The sequence below is a fragment of the Tauraco erythrolophus genome, chromosome 3, assembly GCF_009769465.1.
Source record: "Tauraco erythrolophus isolate bTauEry1 chromosome 3, bTauEry1.pri, whole genome shotgun sequence".
Classification (NCBI taxonomy): Eukaryota; Metazoa; Chordata; class Aves; order Musophagiformes; family Musophagidae; genus Tauraco; species Tauraco erythrolophus.
The window spans coordinates 4003379-4021542 of record NC_141467.1 but is presented as its reverse complement, the minus strand read 5'-3'; the positions used below and the strand labels follow the sequence as shown (position 1 = coordinate 4021542).

Below are 18164 nucleotides of genomic sequence, written 5' to 3'. Positions count from 1 at the left end.
CCCTCTGAAAGACTATAGACTTGGAATCCAGAAAGGATCAGAGAGTCTAATTTTGTCAGGTGACTAAGACAAAATATATGCATTTAAAATAGAGTTCAAAACCCAACAAAACACAACCTACTACTGAAAGGGAAGAATGAACACAAAGGAAAAAAACTTGTACGCTGAACTAGCAGATTGACTAGCACACACGCAAAAAAATATTTTAAAACATACTTGGCACCTGATTAATATTATGTTTCCCATTATTCTTTTCATCTCTTAATTCTGTTAATACTGTAGATTAAATTGGAACAATGTTTCAAGCAAGGAAAAAGAACCAAACTAAATTTCATTGTTGCTGCACGTTAAAATTGAAGTCTTTTCTTGTAAAGACTCAGAAGTCGACACTGACATTAAAATGAAAATTTAAATGAAAGTTATTTATTAACATTAAATCTAATTAAGTTAATAATATGGCCTTCTAACACCAGCAATCACACCTTAGATCAAAATAAAGGGGCAAATGTATAATCATATTGTGCACAAGTTCTTTCTGACATTTGGAACTTACACATTGAAAAGAGCAGGTATGTTGAAAAACTAAACAGTAAAAGTTTTAGCACATAGGCTAAATGAAAATTTGCCCCATGCAAACAGTTTGCCCTTCCTTATACTTAGAACTGTAACAAAAAACGTATGTGTGAGTAAATATCTGGTAATTGCAGGACAATTGCCTAAGTGAGCAAGGCACATGCTTTTTCCACACTGACAGAAACATGGTACAAAGCTTTTATACTGTTTATTTTTCCTAAGCTTGCTCAAAAGGCAGGCTTCTTAATTTCCTTCTAATTTCTCCTCCAGAACTTTTCATTTCTTACAGTTCTTCTCATTCCTCTATTTTCCCTTCCATTTCCCCATGAATTACATGATGCAATGAAGTATTGTCCCCACTACTTTGAGACAGATGACTGCAAAGTGGTCAATGGTAAACAGATTGTCAAGGTTTTTGGATAAGATTTTTAGGAATATTCTATACAAGACTTCAGGTAGTCAAATTAAACACGAATGTTCAAATTGACAGGAGTCAAAGAAGGCATTTTAAAGACAAAGACAAAAATGCTTAAGTGAGTTATTAACATGACACAGAAAACCCTGTGGAGGCAGGGACAGAATCCTGCCTCCACATTTTTCCCCCCTTTCAGACTATGCTTCACTCACTTCTCAAAATCTCTAACAGCTGAGGATAGATTTTTACCTCTGACAGCTCCAGTTAATACAAAACCCAGTTTCAGCTCCAAGCCAACCTCTGTTTCATGAAGCAAGTCAAGTGTACTCGTGGGGAAAAAAAGTTGTTATTTATGATTGGATTATACTTGATTGTCTTTATGTCAGTTTTTTTTTCTGTACATAATTTTTACTGACATTGATAAGAAAGCAAACAAAAAACTTGAATGGAAACCAGAAAATTCACGTACTGCATTGGTCTGCAGGGTTCAGCACCAGAATGGGCAATACATACATGTAATTTCTGTACAGTAGATTCAGACAGATTTGAGTCATTTGGCTAATGTTGCAGACCTTGAATTTTGTAGCCTTGATTCTAAATATGAAACCATGTCGATGGCACTGGTAAGGCAAAACGTTTCTGCCATTATTGCATTCCTCAGCGGTACCGCCTATACATGGCACGTAGTGCTGCCTGCAGCCTTACTACAAAAATATAGTAACATATATGTAACTTCTGCCAGCTGAGCAAAGAAAGTGATCAGTAACACTAATAGGCAAGAGGACAAAAGTGCAAGATTGAGGGGATTCCTGTGATTACAGTGCAGCTTCTGGTAAATTCACTAATCTAGTGAATATCAGAGTTCTCTGTCCTTTTATTTGCACTTCAAGTCTGTCTCCTGTTTGTATAATCCCTTTCAATCCATTTCTGTGTTAATCCCATTTCTAAATCCTACCCTAATTTATGTTTCTACCTTGCTCATCCAGTCTTGGTTTCCCCCTTTGTTCCACCTTGGTTCTTTGCTCGATACCCGTCTTCATCACAAGCTTTCCGTTCCAATCTGCTCCCTGCCTTGAAGTCACCTTATTTTCCAGCACCATTGGTATCCTCCTCATGAACAATTCTAGCTATCCAAAAGCATTATCTTCCCAATAGTTCAGATCAGGTGTTCTCTACATTCTATTCAGCCTTCCAGCTTCTTCATTCTGCTTGGTAACAGCAGGGGGAGCATCAAGAAAGGAATATTTGCTGGTGCTTGACCAGCACAATTGTTCATAGGAGTTGAAGTTCTAGGCTGGACTAGCAACACAGGAAATTGATCATCAGAAAATTCTCAATGTTATTCCTAGCAAATTCCTGAGTATTTTCATACTCCCATTTTTCCAAAACATCCTTTGCAAAAGATTTATCCATGGCATCAACATGCCCCCACTCTGGTCAAGTTTTCAATTGCCAGATGAAATGCTTGAAAGTTTCAGACCGCATCAGGGAAATTATTTTTCCTTTACCTTATCTTTTAAGCATTGGCAAATTGATGTCTTTCCTTTTAAAAAAAGAACTGTTCTTGTCAAAATTTGCCTTTTCACTAGGACTAGTACTAGTGGGAATGGCCTCAAGTTACGCCAGGGGAAATTTAGGTTAGATATCAGGAAAAATTTCTTTACAGAGAGGGTTGTGAAGTATTGGAACAGGCTGCCCAGGGAGGTGGGGGAGTCGCCATCCCTGGAGGTGTTTAAAAACCATGTGGATTTGGTGTTGAGCAACATGGTTTAGGGACCCTGACAGTGCAGAGTGAATGGTTGGACTCGATGATCTTGAGGGTCTCTTCCAACCAAATGATTCCATGATTTGGAAGCTAATGCAGAAACATCATATAAAAATACTTCAGGCCAAACTATTAAGTCTTGGTGACCAGGCATAGTTGTATCCACTAAGGAACATTGAGTAACTTTAATTATGCAACACTACACATCTCTCATAGTACCACTCAGGAACACAACTGAGGCCTGAATGTTTTGCCTTGCCAATGTAATCAACTTTTTTCTTTTTTTTTAAAATTAATTCTAAAAAAGTCAAGATCTAAACCAGGCAAATGACTCAAATCAAATCTTTAAATTTTGCAGTCAAAAAGATTATGTGATAAGTGATTTAGATCTGTTAGTTTTAGATATGACAAATCAGATGTTCAAAGGACCTAAATGTTAAGATGTGTACAGTATTCCCTACTTAAAAAAAAAAAAAAGGCTCATTTAAATCATGATTCCTTAAAACAGAGGCTCTTAACGCACCTAAATAACGTCTAATATCTCAGTCATTCTAAATACCTTGTACCTGCCCTTCTTCGATGGTTTAACATTCTTTGCTGGACCACTGTCATAGTATGGATTTTCTCATAATTTTACCCTTTCAGAACTGTAATTACATCTATTACGAAAGTAGCTAGATTCTTTGGAAAAAATCCCAAACAAACTCAATGCTATTTTCTTATGAAATTCAAAGATGTCTTTTATAATTCTTTCTATTATATATAAGCAATGAAGCAAAATAATCACAAAAAACAAGCATTAAAGAGATTATCAATGGTAAAAGCTGCTTTAATCATTTGGGGGTATTTGAAAAATGATTTAGGAATTAAGTAAAGTCTGTGAGAAAGAACTTATAATAAGAAGTTGTCAAAAGTTAAAAACATAGACTAGAAAAAAGTTTTTAATTGTACAGTATATTTTAGCTCCTATCAATCACCTGTTAAAATAATTTCAGAGTTTAATAAGCAGATATTTACCTGCTGGAACAAGACAATCTTTCCAATCAAAATATCCTGCATAAATGCCGGGTTCTAATGACCCAACTATCGGATCTGCCTTGAATTCAATGTACGTTTCAAACAGTCTTTGATCCAGCTCTTTCAAGGATTCCATGCTAACCTGAAAAAAAAAAAAAAGAAAGAGAAAGAACATAAGAAACAGTCATTAGTTACAAGAATTAAATCACATTCCCCAAAAAATTTACCTCGTGTCTTCTTTAATTTTCGGTAAAGAGTAGCAATTACTTACACATTTCAGTTCATAATTACATATATAAAAACCTAGGAACTTCCACATTATCGGTTCATCCTACCCAGTATACATTTTTTTTTTCTTACTATGCTCAGCAACAGACATTTTTAGGAAAAGTCCAAGGAATGACAATGCAGACAGATCACTCCATAACTGTCTAATGGCATGATTTTTTCTTCTGCATGTCAGGAAGTCCTGATCTCTCACCAAGTAAACAACTGAACTTTGTTAATGCTTTAAAACATGTCCATAATACTTTCCATCCTGAAACAGAAATATTTTTGTGTAATACTTAAGAGCTACCAATTGTAATATTACAATTTTTCATTATCTGGTCTGTATTTGAAAAATACACGGATTTATTTAGGAGTCTGTCTTCTGAAACCGTACATGTGAACTTCACTGCTCTACTTCAAGGTGTATCTGTACGACAGAATCATAAGCTGCAGCTCGCCAACACCTCCAGAATTTCTCTCTTTATCAGCTCTCTATGCAATTTTTAGTAATTCACACAACTTAGCCACACTGAAAGCTAAAGCAATACCCACAGTTTGTTCATAGTAGCTGAACAACTTCAAATTTTATACAAGACTTCTTATTAAACATAGGTACCCCCTGTAACTATAGCTTCTAGAACAATTCTGGAACACAATGCATATCATACAATGTTAAAGTAGAACATCAGTATTTTAGGACAGTAATGGATGCTAAATGCAAATAAAATATGCTGAAAATAACATGTGACTTTTACTTAAATGTACTTATAACTAAGAGGTTAAGCAATAGCAAAGTAAAGCTTGTAAACTAGTGCTCATTTTCCTCAACCCTCTGGGAAAAAAGCATATATATGACAATTTCCAGGATCAAAGGGGTTTAAAAGTGAAGAAGGCGGCAGGGCTCTAGATCAAACTGAGAATTCAGAAGAAAGAAAAGAAGAATATCAACTCTGTATCATCCCTTTCTAAACACTTTATGCTTCAAGCTGTAGAATAAGGGATGAAACTTATTCACTGCAGGGATGTCTCTAAACTGTGATCTCCTTTGGCATCCTTTGGCACTTTGTTAAGTGAAGAGAAAGGGAACTGCAATATTTGAGTCAGGAATAGACAGACAGACAAGCCTTCACGAACGAGATCCTAAGTGCACAGGAAAACAGAGGTGTTATTGAGGCCAAAGTTGCTGTCACATTCAGGAAAGTTGGGCTGGTGAAGCTGGTGCTCAGATACAAGAGGCATCACCACTTTCCTGCTTTTCTATCTGATGAATCTCCTTTAATTTGTCACAAGAGGATCTATATCTCAAAGACAGCATTTTCATAAGGCCGTGAGAATTTGGTCCCAGGAGAAGATCAAGGCTATTTCCTCCTTCTTTCCCTTCTACCTGACAGCCTTCAAGACTTGAAGAACACATTCAGTGTACAGAAATCTCACTCTTTTTCCCCTTACACAGGATCACAGAAATATAAATCCAGAATGGCTTTCAAGACATTCTTCACTTCAATTTCTTATGATTAGGGAGAAAAATTATCCTTAGACCATTCCCATTTAGGTTTGAGCTAGTGGGAAAAATCAAGTATAAGTTCTAGTAGGAAGTCCCTGGAAACACACATCCATTCAAAGAATCTGTGAACCAACTGCTTCAGTTGTCCTTAAGAAAGTGGTTCAAAATTAAGTAATTCCACCTTCCACTTCTGCAGTCATTCAATACAAAAGATCATCTGCACATTCAGGACAGGATTTTTGTTTCATGCAAGTCCTCTTTAACCTGTTTCAAGTTCAATGCAGAATTAAGACAGTGCTGGGTAACCTTGGTTTTCAGCTGGTAGAAAGATCACAAGAAAGAACAAACAATTCATCTGAATGTTATTTTGAGCCCAGGATGGGGGTGTGAAGCAGAGTACACCATTGTGTACACTCATTTTCCTGACTCCCAAGTGGAGTAAATGCTCATAAAAATATACAATTCTCTCATTGTTATCTTTCTGCTGTAAACTTCCCTATAACTACAGTTTCCAATTTATGTATTAAAGAAATTTTGACCTTCTGTCCTCACCACCTCTCTGGCTTATCTAAGTATCAGAACTGTAGAAATAATTTTATTCAGAAGCTTCATCAATAAGGTAGGATGAAAGTTATGAGATACATGATTTTTTTTTTCCACTTTCTAATTGACTAAACTGATGATAAAAAGTTGAATTAAAGAATCTCCACAGAAAAGCACTTAAGAGTTATGTAGAAATTAAATATAATTACTGGTGAGTGCCATAAGTACGTGAAAAGATGGCACGTGCTAAAGCAGAGAGTAAAGTTTGGCTATTTTATGTAACTTTGTGTTTGGCACCCTAAAGAAAAAAATGGAAATAACAATCATGTGGAATGTAAGGAAATTTTCTTGGTTACTATTTTATGATTTCTTTATTTTCAGAATATTAGATAATAAGGATTTCCCTTCAAACAAAGGCAACTTTAAAAAAAAACAACCAAACAACAGATAATTTTTACCAACACACACTACAAAATTAACTTTAAAATTCAATTTATAAAGCTAAGACAATTTAAAAGCATAGTGTTGTTTCAGTCTTCTCAGACAAAAACAAATTCTATTTTTTAAATTTTTTGTCAATTCTTTAATGCAAATTTTTAATCTAATAAATAAATAAACGGTCTTACAGAAGTTTAAGTGACAGAACAAAAAACTGAAACAATCAACCAACCCCACTAAACCTCTGTGAACTTCTAGCCTCTCTTAAAATTAATGAGGGGTTCAAAAATTACCCTCTTAAGATGACCATTTAATTACCCAGTTCCTCCCAGCTAGCATTAATGATGGATGTGTCCCATATATGCAGCACCGCACCAGTCAGCTCTTTCAAAGGGCTAACACAGATTTGAAATGATTTTTCGACTTTGACATTTGAATTTTGTCATTTATAAACCTGTCAGACTTTCAATGGCAATACTTTGATACGGCTGTACAAGACAGTGTTGCACGCAGACATGACAGACAATATTAACTGTACCTAGTTCAATTCTCAGTTGTCTCAGGAGCAAACACCACCAATATCCAGAGTAATTTTGTATACTGTACTAATCACCCAAATCATACCAATCCTACTCAAATGCTATTCAAAATGACTGCAACCACAGAAATTCAGACAACCATCAGGCAGAACGGGACGAAGGATGTACTACATAGTAGAAACATCAGTTCAAGTGAAATATTGTACCCTGTACTGGAAAAGATAACATTTTACTTCCAACCAACAAATGTTTCTGGAAATAAACTAGCTTTATGGTCCTAAGGATTAAGTCATAACATTTCTCATAAAAAATGATTAATCTTTACAAAAAGGCAGGAAAATGAGACAGCTACTGCCGCCCACTTTGACATTTTCGTTCTTTGGAAAAAAAAACACAAAACCAAAACACAACAAAAAAACCTCAACTAGTTTATGAACAACATCTATCAGTAACACAGATTGCCAGATGAAATAATTTATCAAGTATATTTGAGATAACAATCTTTTATTCTCTGCATTAAGAAAACACAGTGACATTAAACAGCTTTACTAAGAAATCTGATAAGCTTTGTCATTGAACACAAGCACTGAATAAGAGGTCATATTTTCTATACCAGCTACTGAAGCCTCATAGGAACACAACCAACCACATCATTGTTGTTGTTGTGTCCAACTGCTGCTTGGAGCCCCACTCATTTGAAGACTCACCCAAGAGTCCTTTTGGCCATTTGAACGCTGGCACTTAATTTCCACAGAACGTAAATCAAATAAAAACTGTTTCCTTCAAGCAAGGACACTTCATTCCAGTGCTTTCACTTACTTGAGTTATTTTTTCAACACCTTGAAAGCCATGTTTCTCAAAATGTTCAGCTATATTTAAGAAGGTATGACGTTCCAGATAACGGCAGTTACTGAGCGCAATTAAAAGCCTCTGTTCCTACAAATTTGGGAGAAGAAAGAGCATAATAGTTAGAAAAAAGAACTATCAGCATGACCAATACTGTAAATGTATAGTATAGACTCTGTGTCTGAAAAACATGATCCTAAATAAAGCGGAATTTACAAACATTTTTGTCAATAAAACCCCAAGAACTGAGTGAATATCAGGTACGATCACTGAACACGTATGGTTTTTCTTATAGGATCTGGAGCATTCACTGGAATAGCTGTGACTAATACAGAACTGTGGTTAAGACTTCTTCACAAAAATTAGGTTTGGACAGCTTTCCAGGAAGCTGTTTCTGGCTTTTACTTTGTTTCAAGAAATATGCAGAGCATCGTGACCATCATAAAACTAACTGAAGATCATCTTCACTTTCACATGAAGCTGGCTAAAACAAGGGAAGCAAAACAGGTACTGAACGAATGCCCTCGTCCATTGTGCAAGGTTTGGGAGTACATAATATAATTTCAGCAGTTAATTTGAGAAAATATCCAGGTGGTTATAACTTATCTCCGTTCTTCAATGATTTTTTTAATTATGAGAAGTCAAATGCATTCTGGAGTTGAGATACCAGAATTGTGTCTCCCTGACCTTGCAAAAAGGTGAAGTTTCCAAAGAGGCAAAGAAACAAGATGGAACTACTATTTGAATAGATTTGGTCTTCCCTCCTGCCCTCTCCTCCTCCCAGTGGCAAAACATTTTTCTACCTCAGATGGAAGTTCAAAACCAACACCAGCAAATATTTTGAAAACAAAATTATTTGGCAATGAAGTCATCATAATAATGCAGATCTGATTAAAAATGGTGTTGGTTTTCAGACCTAGAAGAACTCCTGATGGTTTTGTATTCCAGTAACATGATGACTAGTATTGAGATGTACAGCCTACTACTTTAAATTACAATCAGTTGGTATACAGACTATTCAAAAAATGAGAATTTTAAAAATACAGTGACAAATCTTAACACTCGTCGCTCTCTCTCTCTCTGTTCTCATTACTCAATCAGGAAAGAGAAGATAAAGTGTTCTACAGAAAAAAAGTAATGATACCATGGCAACCAGACATTGTCTAAAATTGTTGATTTCTTTGTTTTTATTTAAACATTCATACCTATGACTATAGGAGGAAGTCACAGCCATACAAAGTTATTTCGTTAACAATTAATATCAAAATCTATGTGTTACAAGAATAAAATGATATAAAGAACTAATTATTGTAGTCTGCAATTCAGAAACTTAGCCTGATTTGGCAATCTGTGATTCTTTATTGTAGCAGAAAAGCTTACTGCTCTGTAAATGAGGCAAAGCTGGGCTGCTGACAACATTTAAAACCTATATCAAGAAATATTAACTTCACAAAAGGTTCTCACTAGGTTTCTTGCAGGGAACAATGACATTTTTTCATCAGTCACCTGGCTAGAAGAAAGTACATCAACCAAAGCCAAAGTGCCAAGAATATCAAAAACTTGTTTCCCAATTTCCTAAAAACCAAAACCAAATCTAAACAAGCCAAACAAATAATCAATATTTTACTCTCAGTAAAGTATTTAAAAAAAAAAAAAAACTACATCACTGAATATCTGTATCTTCATGGGTTTTAAAAAGTAACTAATAATCAGACCAGTTCTTAAAACAAGATGATAACTCAAAAGTCAAATCGTCAGCTGTCTTAACACTACTGCTATTTTAGTTTCTGAGGAGAACCTGGTTTCAAAAATGTCTTAATTAGTTACTTCAAGATGATATACTAAGATATCATAAACAAAGAGTGCTTTTAAAAACAGCCTTATATTCAAGCCTTATGTCCTTGTATTTTCTTAGGCTTATAAACATCTGTACCTAGGAAATGCCTCTAGAATACAGAATTGCTCTCTAAAAAAGGAAAACAAAAACCCGAAATAATTTAAAAAAAAAAAAAAAGACCACATTCCTGTAACTTTGAGAAATATTAAGTTTCACATCAGCTTTCAGAAATAGAAGTCAAACTTACGGAAGAAAGACTTGAGTCTTCATGAATGCTTCCAAACAAATCTGGAGATGAAACATCAACTGAAAGACTAGGAATATTGTTTAAAAAGTGAGTAGTATAGTGCTTTTGATCATCTGATATTTGATGGATTCAAATGAACATTTGGAACAGAAGACTGGAATCTTGTTTCAAGCCCCCGCATACCAGATAATAAAGCAGCCCATGTTGCCCAGGGTTTTTTTTGGTTTTGTTTTTGTTTTTTTATTCTAGCTACAGACTTTTCCTTCTTAAAGCACTTTAATTTTCTATAATTTCTTTGGTTTGCCACACATTCTATTTTGGTTTTACGCCTAACCAGCCAATGTAGTCATCCAAATATCAAAAAAAAAGTAGCATTAGGAACACAGTTAATTTGCCTTTCTCTAATGCATATTGCAGGTGTCAATATTTGCCAAGTCTCTGGCTTTTCACGAAGAAATGACTGGTACTTTTGGAAACAAGCTATTCTGACTTGTTTTGTTCTCTAAAATACGTGGCTCATGAGCAATTATCGAACAAACAAACTTTAAAGAATTTAGCAGAAATACCAATAGAACCAGTCAAAGTAGAAGGGAAGAAAAGAAATGCAGAGGCTGCTTCTTCATGACTAGACATTACTCAGTGACAAGGATAACACATTCCACGTAGGGTCATGTCAAAAACAACACACCTGCTTCTACAGCACACAGCTCCTGTCACTGAATAGGTAATACCTTATTCATTAGCTTGCACAATATTTATTACACGATGTCACTCAATTGTTTGGCATAAAAAGTATCTGCTCTTATTTCAAAGTATCACTAACCAGAGGCAAAAGTATTCACCAGAAATATGAAATACCAGAGGGGATAAAACCACACCACCACTGGAATCTGATACTTGCATCTGCAATTTCAGAATACTACTCTGAGGTCCTATTTATTTTACTTACTGTGCTGTATCTATGTCACCATCAGGTTTGGTGCTCAGTTGTTCCAAACAGTCTATAAAGACCTAGGAAACAATAAAGCAAGATCCACATTTTCTGTGAGAACTAAAAAAAAAAAAAATCTCTTCAATTCACTTTTACTACCAACAATAGAAGCAGAACAATCATCATCGCCTTTCTTTGCCTTAAACCTTGCATAACCACAGTAACATTTTAGTTACACCTGTTGAATGCATATTTTCAATTTTATATTCATCACAGTTTACTTGTAGCAAAACACAAGAGTTTTTAATCCTGCTAAGTGATTCCCATTGTGCATGGCCAAAATTATGCAGTGATAAGCTGCTGATTTGCAGAGAAGGCATTGTTAATAGTTTTCAAGTGTTCAATCTGAACAGCTGATCCCAACAAACATCGCAGAAGCATCACTAAAATCCATTCTTGCTTTCCTTATTTGAGAAGACTACAAAAATGGCTCAAAAGCCTAAAGCGTGCTATTATCTAATTTCAAATACATTTAAAAATACCCAGATTTTGTTACAAAGAACATTGGTTTCTGATACAAAAATGAAAAGCTACATCTTCAGCTGATGAAAATCAGCATTGCTCCCTTTACTGCAGTGTATCGATGCGAGATGAGATCTGCTCAGCGAGTGACTCTCGATCATCAGTAAAATCTGGAACGGTCACAATCAGTAAAATATGTCACTTACCCTCTGAGGATCTGCCATCATCAGATTCAGCTAGCAAGCAACACATACTTTTGAAGCCAAACATTTCTCAGTATCCCAGAGGGTACCGAAGGAATAACACACCCATCAGCTTAAGCTGCCTCTCGGGAGGCGGGCAGGGTACAAAGCACACATTTTTGTTGATCACTTGTGTTTGCAACTTCATTCTTAAAAGTGCTCGAGTTACCTGCATGATCCCAATGCTTAGCTGGCACACATCCTCCTGTGTTTTCTGCTGCTGGAAAACCTGAAGACGCAAGAATATTATTTCAGCAGAACAGCTTCACAAGGCCTTATGCTCAAGGATGGCCTGAGTAACCTGTCCCTAAAGAGATGACACAATTATGAATTGTGTCATGAATTCATAATGACACAATTATGAATTGTGTCATGAATTCATAATGACACAATTATGACGACACAATTATGAATTGTGACACATTATGAATTGTGTCCAGAATGTCTGCTGGGATATAGTGTTTTCTTATGGATCAATTTCAATTTTTCTCACCCTAAAAATGAGGAGAGAGAATACAAGTCCCAGTAAACAGTCTGACAAGCATGAGAAGGTAACACACTAAAAGGCAAAAAGCCCTAGTACCTAGCTCATGTGATACGTATCACTGTTGGCTAAAGGAATTGCAGCAAAAGCTCCCAGGATATTCAAAGATCTTTGCACCCTAACAAGAAGGATTCACCATGCCCTGCAGATTCTTTTGAAGACTATTCATTAGGAAACTGGACAAGCTAGCTGTAAAAATCAAAAATAAGTGAGGAGAGAGAAACAACACTCATACAGAGGGGCCAGAAGGATTTTGGAAAGGTGTTAAACTTCCTTAGATCACCGAAACCTGAAAGAAAACATCAGTATCACAATCATTCAGGGCCTCAAGGTACTAAGTGGATGGGGACAATCAGGACTCCTGATTTAGAATAAAGTTTGCAGAAGTAAAAAGTTGAATTCAAGTTCTGCAAGTAGTCTGGATGCAACACTAAGTGAAGAATAACTCCTAGGAAAGCCCCCTCCATGCTTTTTTTTTTTTTCTCATGGAAATAAAGTCACACCTACTGCCAACTGAAAATTACATTAGTAGCATTTTTCAAAAGAATAGCTTTAAAGATTAAGTATAGGTCCAATCTGCCTCGTACACACACAATTACCCTTGACAAAGGAAACACAAACAGAATTCTAAAAGCTAGCAGCAGTGAAAAGGATGCACATGGAAAAAAATGAAGAGGAAAGTTACACCCCTGTATCATTCTCTGAAAGTTCTTGTTCTGAAATCCAATAGTAATTTACACAAAAAGAATGAAAATAAAAGCATAAATCAAAACTTACACTGGCCTCTCCAGGTTTGCAGTCCAGTACAGTTTTAAGAGATTGCAAGGAATGGATAATGCACTGTTCAAACTGGGATGGCTGAAAGGCAAATGACTTATTAGCTTTAAATCAGCATGTCAAATGTATACTACACAAATATATAAAAACTTCCATGTCATATGGCAAGTCCTTTATTTCCAAATTATCCTGAAGAAGAAAAAAAACAAACCCAAAATAAACTGTGATTCATATATTATCAAAGCATCTTTTTGCAGTGATGTATTTTTGTACTTATCTACAGTATTATTTTCATAGATCAATGTACATTTTATTTGAATAAGAGACTTTTACACCAAACAGTTTCCTCTAAAACAGTCATGAAAGATTTTTTTCTAGCTTGTTTGTGGTAGCATATACTGACAATTACCTTATAGATGCCTGTGACTCCCTCCCTCCTTCCCACCTTGATCTAAGTTGGGATAGAATTTCATCTGGGATGTCTGATATTTCTGCATTTTACTTTGGCAAACGGTTTCTAAGAAAAACAGATTGAAATTCCTTTCACATGGAGGGAAAAACCACCACACTGGTTGGGGGGGGGGGGCTTTTTTTACCTCCAGGTTTTCCAAACCTGAAGTACGAACATCTTGATGCATGTATCAATTTCACTCTGAAAGTGCAAACGAGTTCACAGACAGAGTCATTAGTCAGTTTTTCCTTGTCTTTCTCTCTTCCCTGTTAAGTCACACTTTTTTTTTTTTTTTTCAAAAAAAGAAAAAAAAAAAAAAGAGGCTGCCTGCTGGTGTTAGGCAGGAAGCTGTTGTACAGGGCAATGTGCAGCAGAGAGGTGTCACTGCTCTAGAAAAGAGGGACACCATCCCACTGGATTAGGGTCAAAGAGGTGGACAAAAACCCCCAAATTTCTAAGCCAAGTAAACCTGCTTTTCATCCAGTAGATAGTTTATGGCAAGTCACCAACTTTTGCTTAGGAGTAATTTTTATTTCTGTAAATGCTGGAGTGGAGGTGTATCATGAATGCGATGCCTGCAATGGCAACCTGAAAATCATGAAAAAAGCCACCATGACAATCTGTATTCATTATTTTTGGACCTGCTTAAAAGAAAGAGAACAGCCGTAAAGTGCTGCTCTTTCTTTTTTGTTTCCATATAATAAAACATCACACCTCAGGAGAATGAAGTTGTTCAGATCTATTATTCTTTGGATATTGTGAAACTGAAGAAATTTGGTTCTGTGTCTTACTGTCTCTTTTACCTGAAATATAAACACTAAAGGAGTTATCAACCAGTATTTCCTACAAGCTTAAAATACAGTTTTTATCTTAGGACTAAAATGTTCCCAAAGAGAATGTCTGCCCCCTTACACTGTTTCATTTTTGCTACAATGAACTCGAGTAGATCAATAACCCTGCTATGACAAAACACAGTCAACTGCCACCATTCAAATTCGGCACGTCCCAACCACGGCTTCAAAAGGTATCCAAGGAAGTGCTGTATATAAGGAATTAATGGGATATTTCCAAATACAAAAAAGACTTCAGGAGTTTTTAAACAAAGATGAGTTAGGACACAGCAAAAGCATAAAGAAACAAAGCTTTTGCAGAAGATCCTTCCTCCTCCCTCAATTTTACAGATGAATAGAGTGAAAAACAGAAAAGTTAAGGGACTTGCCCAAGTCAGCGGCAACTGAAACCAAGACCAGAAGCTGCAAATCTGGTTATAATACTACAATTGCCCAACAGCACTCCTTCCTAAAACGTGTATATTGTGATTACTTCATGCCCTCCTACTCAACTTCAAACACGTATTTATAGAAGCAAATAAGAAAAACTCAAAAAGTCTCGTGGAGCATTCTCTTAGATAATACACACAAAGCAACTCTCCCTCCCACAGGCCCTTTCTGCTTTCGCAGATTGTTTTTAAGTCCCACCTACAACGTGCTTGCTGTGTTTTAGGCATTGCTCATTACTGTTTATTTCCAGAAAGCATCTCACTAATTTATGTGAACTTGGTTTCAAGTCACTGGTTGTTTGTGTGTAGGCAATCTCCTAAATTAGTTGCTTTCCAGTTCAGTTTCTCATTATAACATATAAGTGACCTATTTATTTCACTACAGACCAATTCCATGGTAGTGGTGTCTACTAAGTTGTGAAGCATTTTGATGTGAACTGAACTTGTTGTGACCTCAAAAATAATTTTTTACTTCAGTAAACCATCCCATTATTTTAAAAAGATGCTTACCAATGAAAATTATTATGGTTTATCTCAGCAAAGTCATGCTAAAGATCAGTAGTAATTATACTGATATATTTAAATAACTCTAAGGCAGAAACTCACATTATGTATCTTGATGCCCAATTCTTATCTGTTTTGTCTTTCAACACACAACATAAATCTACTTAGCTTTTATGCTTTTTTTTTTTGTTTTGCACCTTCCAAAATATTGATGTCTAGCAGTACCATAATCACTTCAAGTTACTGCAGACATAATAGTTCAAGAAGTACAAATAAAAATTTTAGAAAAGGAAGAAAAGAAAAAAATAACTTTGTGTTTGGTGATGGGATCTGTTGAGAGTGCTGTAAATAAGTAACCATCCAAACAAAAAACTTTGTGTTTTTTATGTTCCTATATTTTCATATTTTAATAAAACCATAGACATCAGTATGCACACATGTAGACAAAGTCCAAATGAATTCAATTTTTGGAGAATATAGAAACCAGTCTCATTACACTTGCAAAAAAACCCCCCACCAAATCATCCAGCAAAGCAAGTGCCTACAAAACACACAAGTATACCCACCAACGATGTCAAACCTTCGTTGTCAACAACCCAGTCTTCTTTTTCAGCTAACCTCTTAATATCTGTAAGACAGAGCAAAAGGGAGAAGAGCAGGGGGAGGGAGAAGGTATTCATTTTCATTATTAAAAACTCCTTGAACTTGAAAAGATAAAACCACAGACATTGGGACTGCAATGACTAGGCACACAAGCAAATAGCACTAAAAGCTTCAAAGCTTTCAGCATTCTCAAATGACTAAGAGTGGAACTCATACATGGTATGCTGGTGACACCACATAGAGAAGCACATCTATGATACATGGCAAGAGTTGCATGGAGCACATCTTTTACTGGAAAGCTTAAAATAAAGGCAATATTGTGCAGGCTTTGGGTTTGTTTCTATTTTGTAAATTTTTAATCACAACATAAAATGCTGCATTTAAGAATCCAAGCCTCTATACACCAGCTCTTAATTTAAAAATGAAAGAACAACTGCCTAGCACTTTAGCAAAGACCGAAAGGACAGTATATAATTCATATTTAAGAACTATGAAAGAAGCACAGAGTCCCCACTTAGGGTCAAGGATCCACGGTGCTAGACTTCCTTCAAAAGTACATGAAGGCATATGCATAAAGCACTCTCTTCTGCTACTCAGAAGGTGCCAACTTCTACAGGCTTACTGAAGCTAACAGGAGCTAAGTCAGGATGCGAATCCAAAGCTTACGCACTGTAAACAAAATTCCTCTATGGATGCATGCATTCTGCATCATAGTTGGTTTTTTTTTGGGGGGGGGGGGCCGGGTGTGTTAAGCAATTTGCAAACAGAACAAAGATTAACTGTGTGCAGTTCACGGGGGCTTTAACATACAGTTTTTCACACACAAATTGCTCATCAGAACTCTCTGTATATCACGAAACTCCCTTTTAGATGAGCAAAAATTTTGGTGAATTACCACCTCTCCCTAAAATACAAGAAAAGAGGATAACTAAGGCATGCTGAAAGGTATCGTCACTATCTTGATGCTTTAATTAGCTAAATTAAGAAGCTTGGTTCTGGTGTCATACCCTGCAATTCTACATCTCATGCAAGTATAGGCCTAGTGAGGATAAAAAGTATTAATGGATTGTGCAGAATAATTACTCTGTTCATTTCCCTGTTTAGTAAACCTTTTAATTCAACCGATATTCCTGTGAGGCTTTGGATTGGTGTAGTGGAGGGTTTCCCTGCCCATGGCAGGGGGGTTGGAAGTAGATGATCTTTAAGGTCCCTTCCAACTCTTACCATTCTACGATTCTATGATTGCACTGGTCAGCCTTTACATGTTTTTGTGGCTACTCACTTTTGCATTCTGTTGCAAGCTAATACAAATACAAAAGAAACAAATTTCTTTCTTGTATTTCTTCGCTCACCGAATTCCAGTCAAAGGCATTCATGTAAACCCCCTGTCTAGTCTGGCATTCACATAATTTGGCTTTCACGACCTTTATGACCAGCGATCATACATGAGAGGGGAAGAACACAGACTGCTTCTCAGGGCCAGCATGAGTATACAGTGTTTATCATAACACAACAAGAAAAGCCTGTGCGTGGGCAGGTTTGTCCTATTTAAACAGCTCATGGTAGAGTGCTCTAGTAAGATTTAACTGATCTGAATGCCTTTACCAACTTCCAACATGCAGCAAGAGATGAGAGTGAACTTTGTATCAGCAGTCTACACAGCTCATCCTTCGTAGAGTTTATACAGGTGAGGTTCAAGTTCAGGAGGAGCCTTTTTGACATATATTACAGATACAACTACATCTGAGAATATAGCTCCGTGAGAATATCCATCAACTGTTCTTTCACTGGTTCCCTAAAAATAACAGTTTCTTTACGAGCCCAACTAACCTGGTCCTGTCCAGAAAAACTATTTAAACACCTTCAACACATGCAATTTTGCTTTAGCTGGTAAAGAACAAAAAAAAGGTCTCATAGATAAGGCACACAGTGCAATGACATGGAATAAGAGTCATCATACAGGCAGGCATCTTTTATCTTCTCCTGTTTGATGTGACAGCTAATACACAGAACTGCTTCACTGTCAGGGGATGGAAGCAGCAGCCAAGGAAGGCTGCTCTTATGAGCCAGATGAAAGAGAACTACATCATCCAGCCAACATAACCTACTGGCATCTTAAGGGATCTGATCTCTTCTGCTTCAAGAAAGAGAAGTATGAATGAAGATGTTCAGCCCAAACAGCGACTCATTCACACAGATTGTAAATCTGCTTTCATAAAAATCTAAGGTACAGACTACCACAAGAGTTTTTCCTCCATGGAATGTATGTGGCCAGTGATCAAGATGTAAGGAGTAGAGACTCTGGATCTGAGCAAAG

General features: G+C 36.2%; 1 protein-coding gene across 1 annotated transcript in view; it reads right to left on the bottom strand.

Moving 5' to 3' along the window:
• The window catches only part of EXOC2 (exocyst complex component 2), a 132345-nt gene that overhangs the window by 33529 nt on the left and 80652 nt on the right, over positions 1–18164 (bottom strand). The window contains exons 17-23 of the mRNA XM_086608422.1: positions 15811–15872; positions 13011–13091; positions 11859–11918; positions 10944–11005; positions 9995–10061; positions 7884–8000; positions 3771–3912 (exon numbers count right to left, since the gene is read on the bottom strand). Of these exons, the coding sequence (XP_086464548.1) occupies positions 3771–3912; positions 7884–8000; positions 9995–10061; positions 10944–11005; positions 11859–11918; positions 13011–13091; positions 15811–15872 (591 nt within the window). The remainder of the gene's footprint in view (positions 1–3770; positions 3913–7883; positions 8001–9994; positions 10062–10943; positions 11006–11858; positions 11919–13010; positions 13092–15810; positions 15873–18164) is intronic.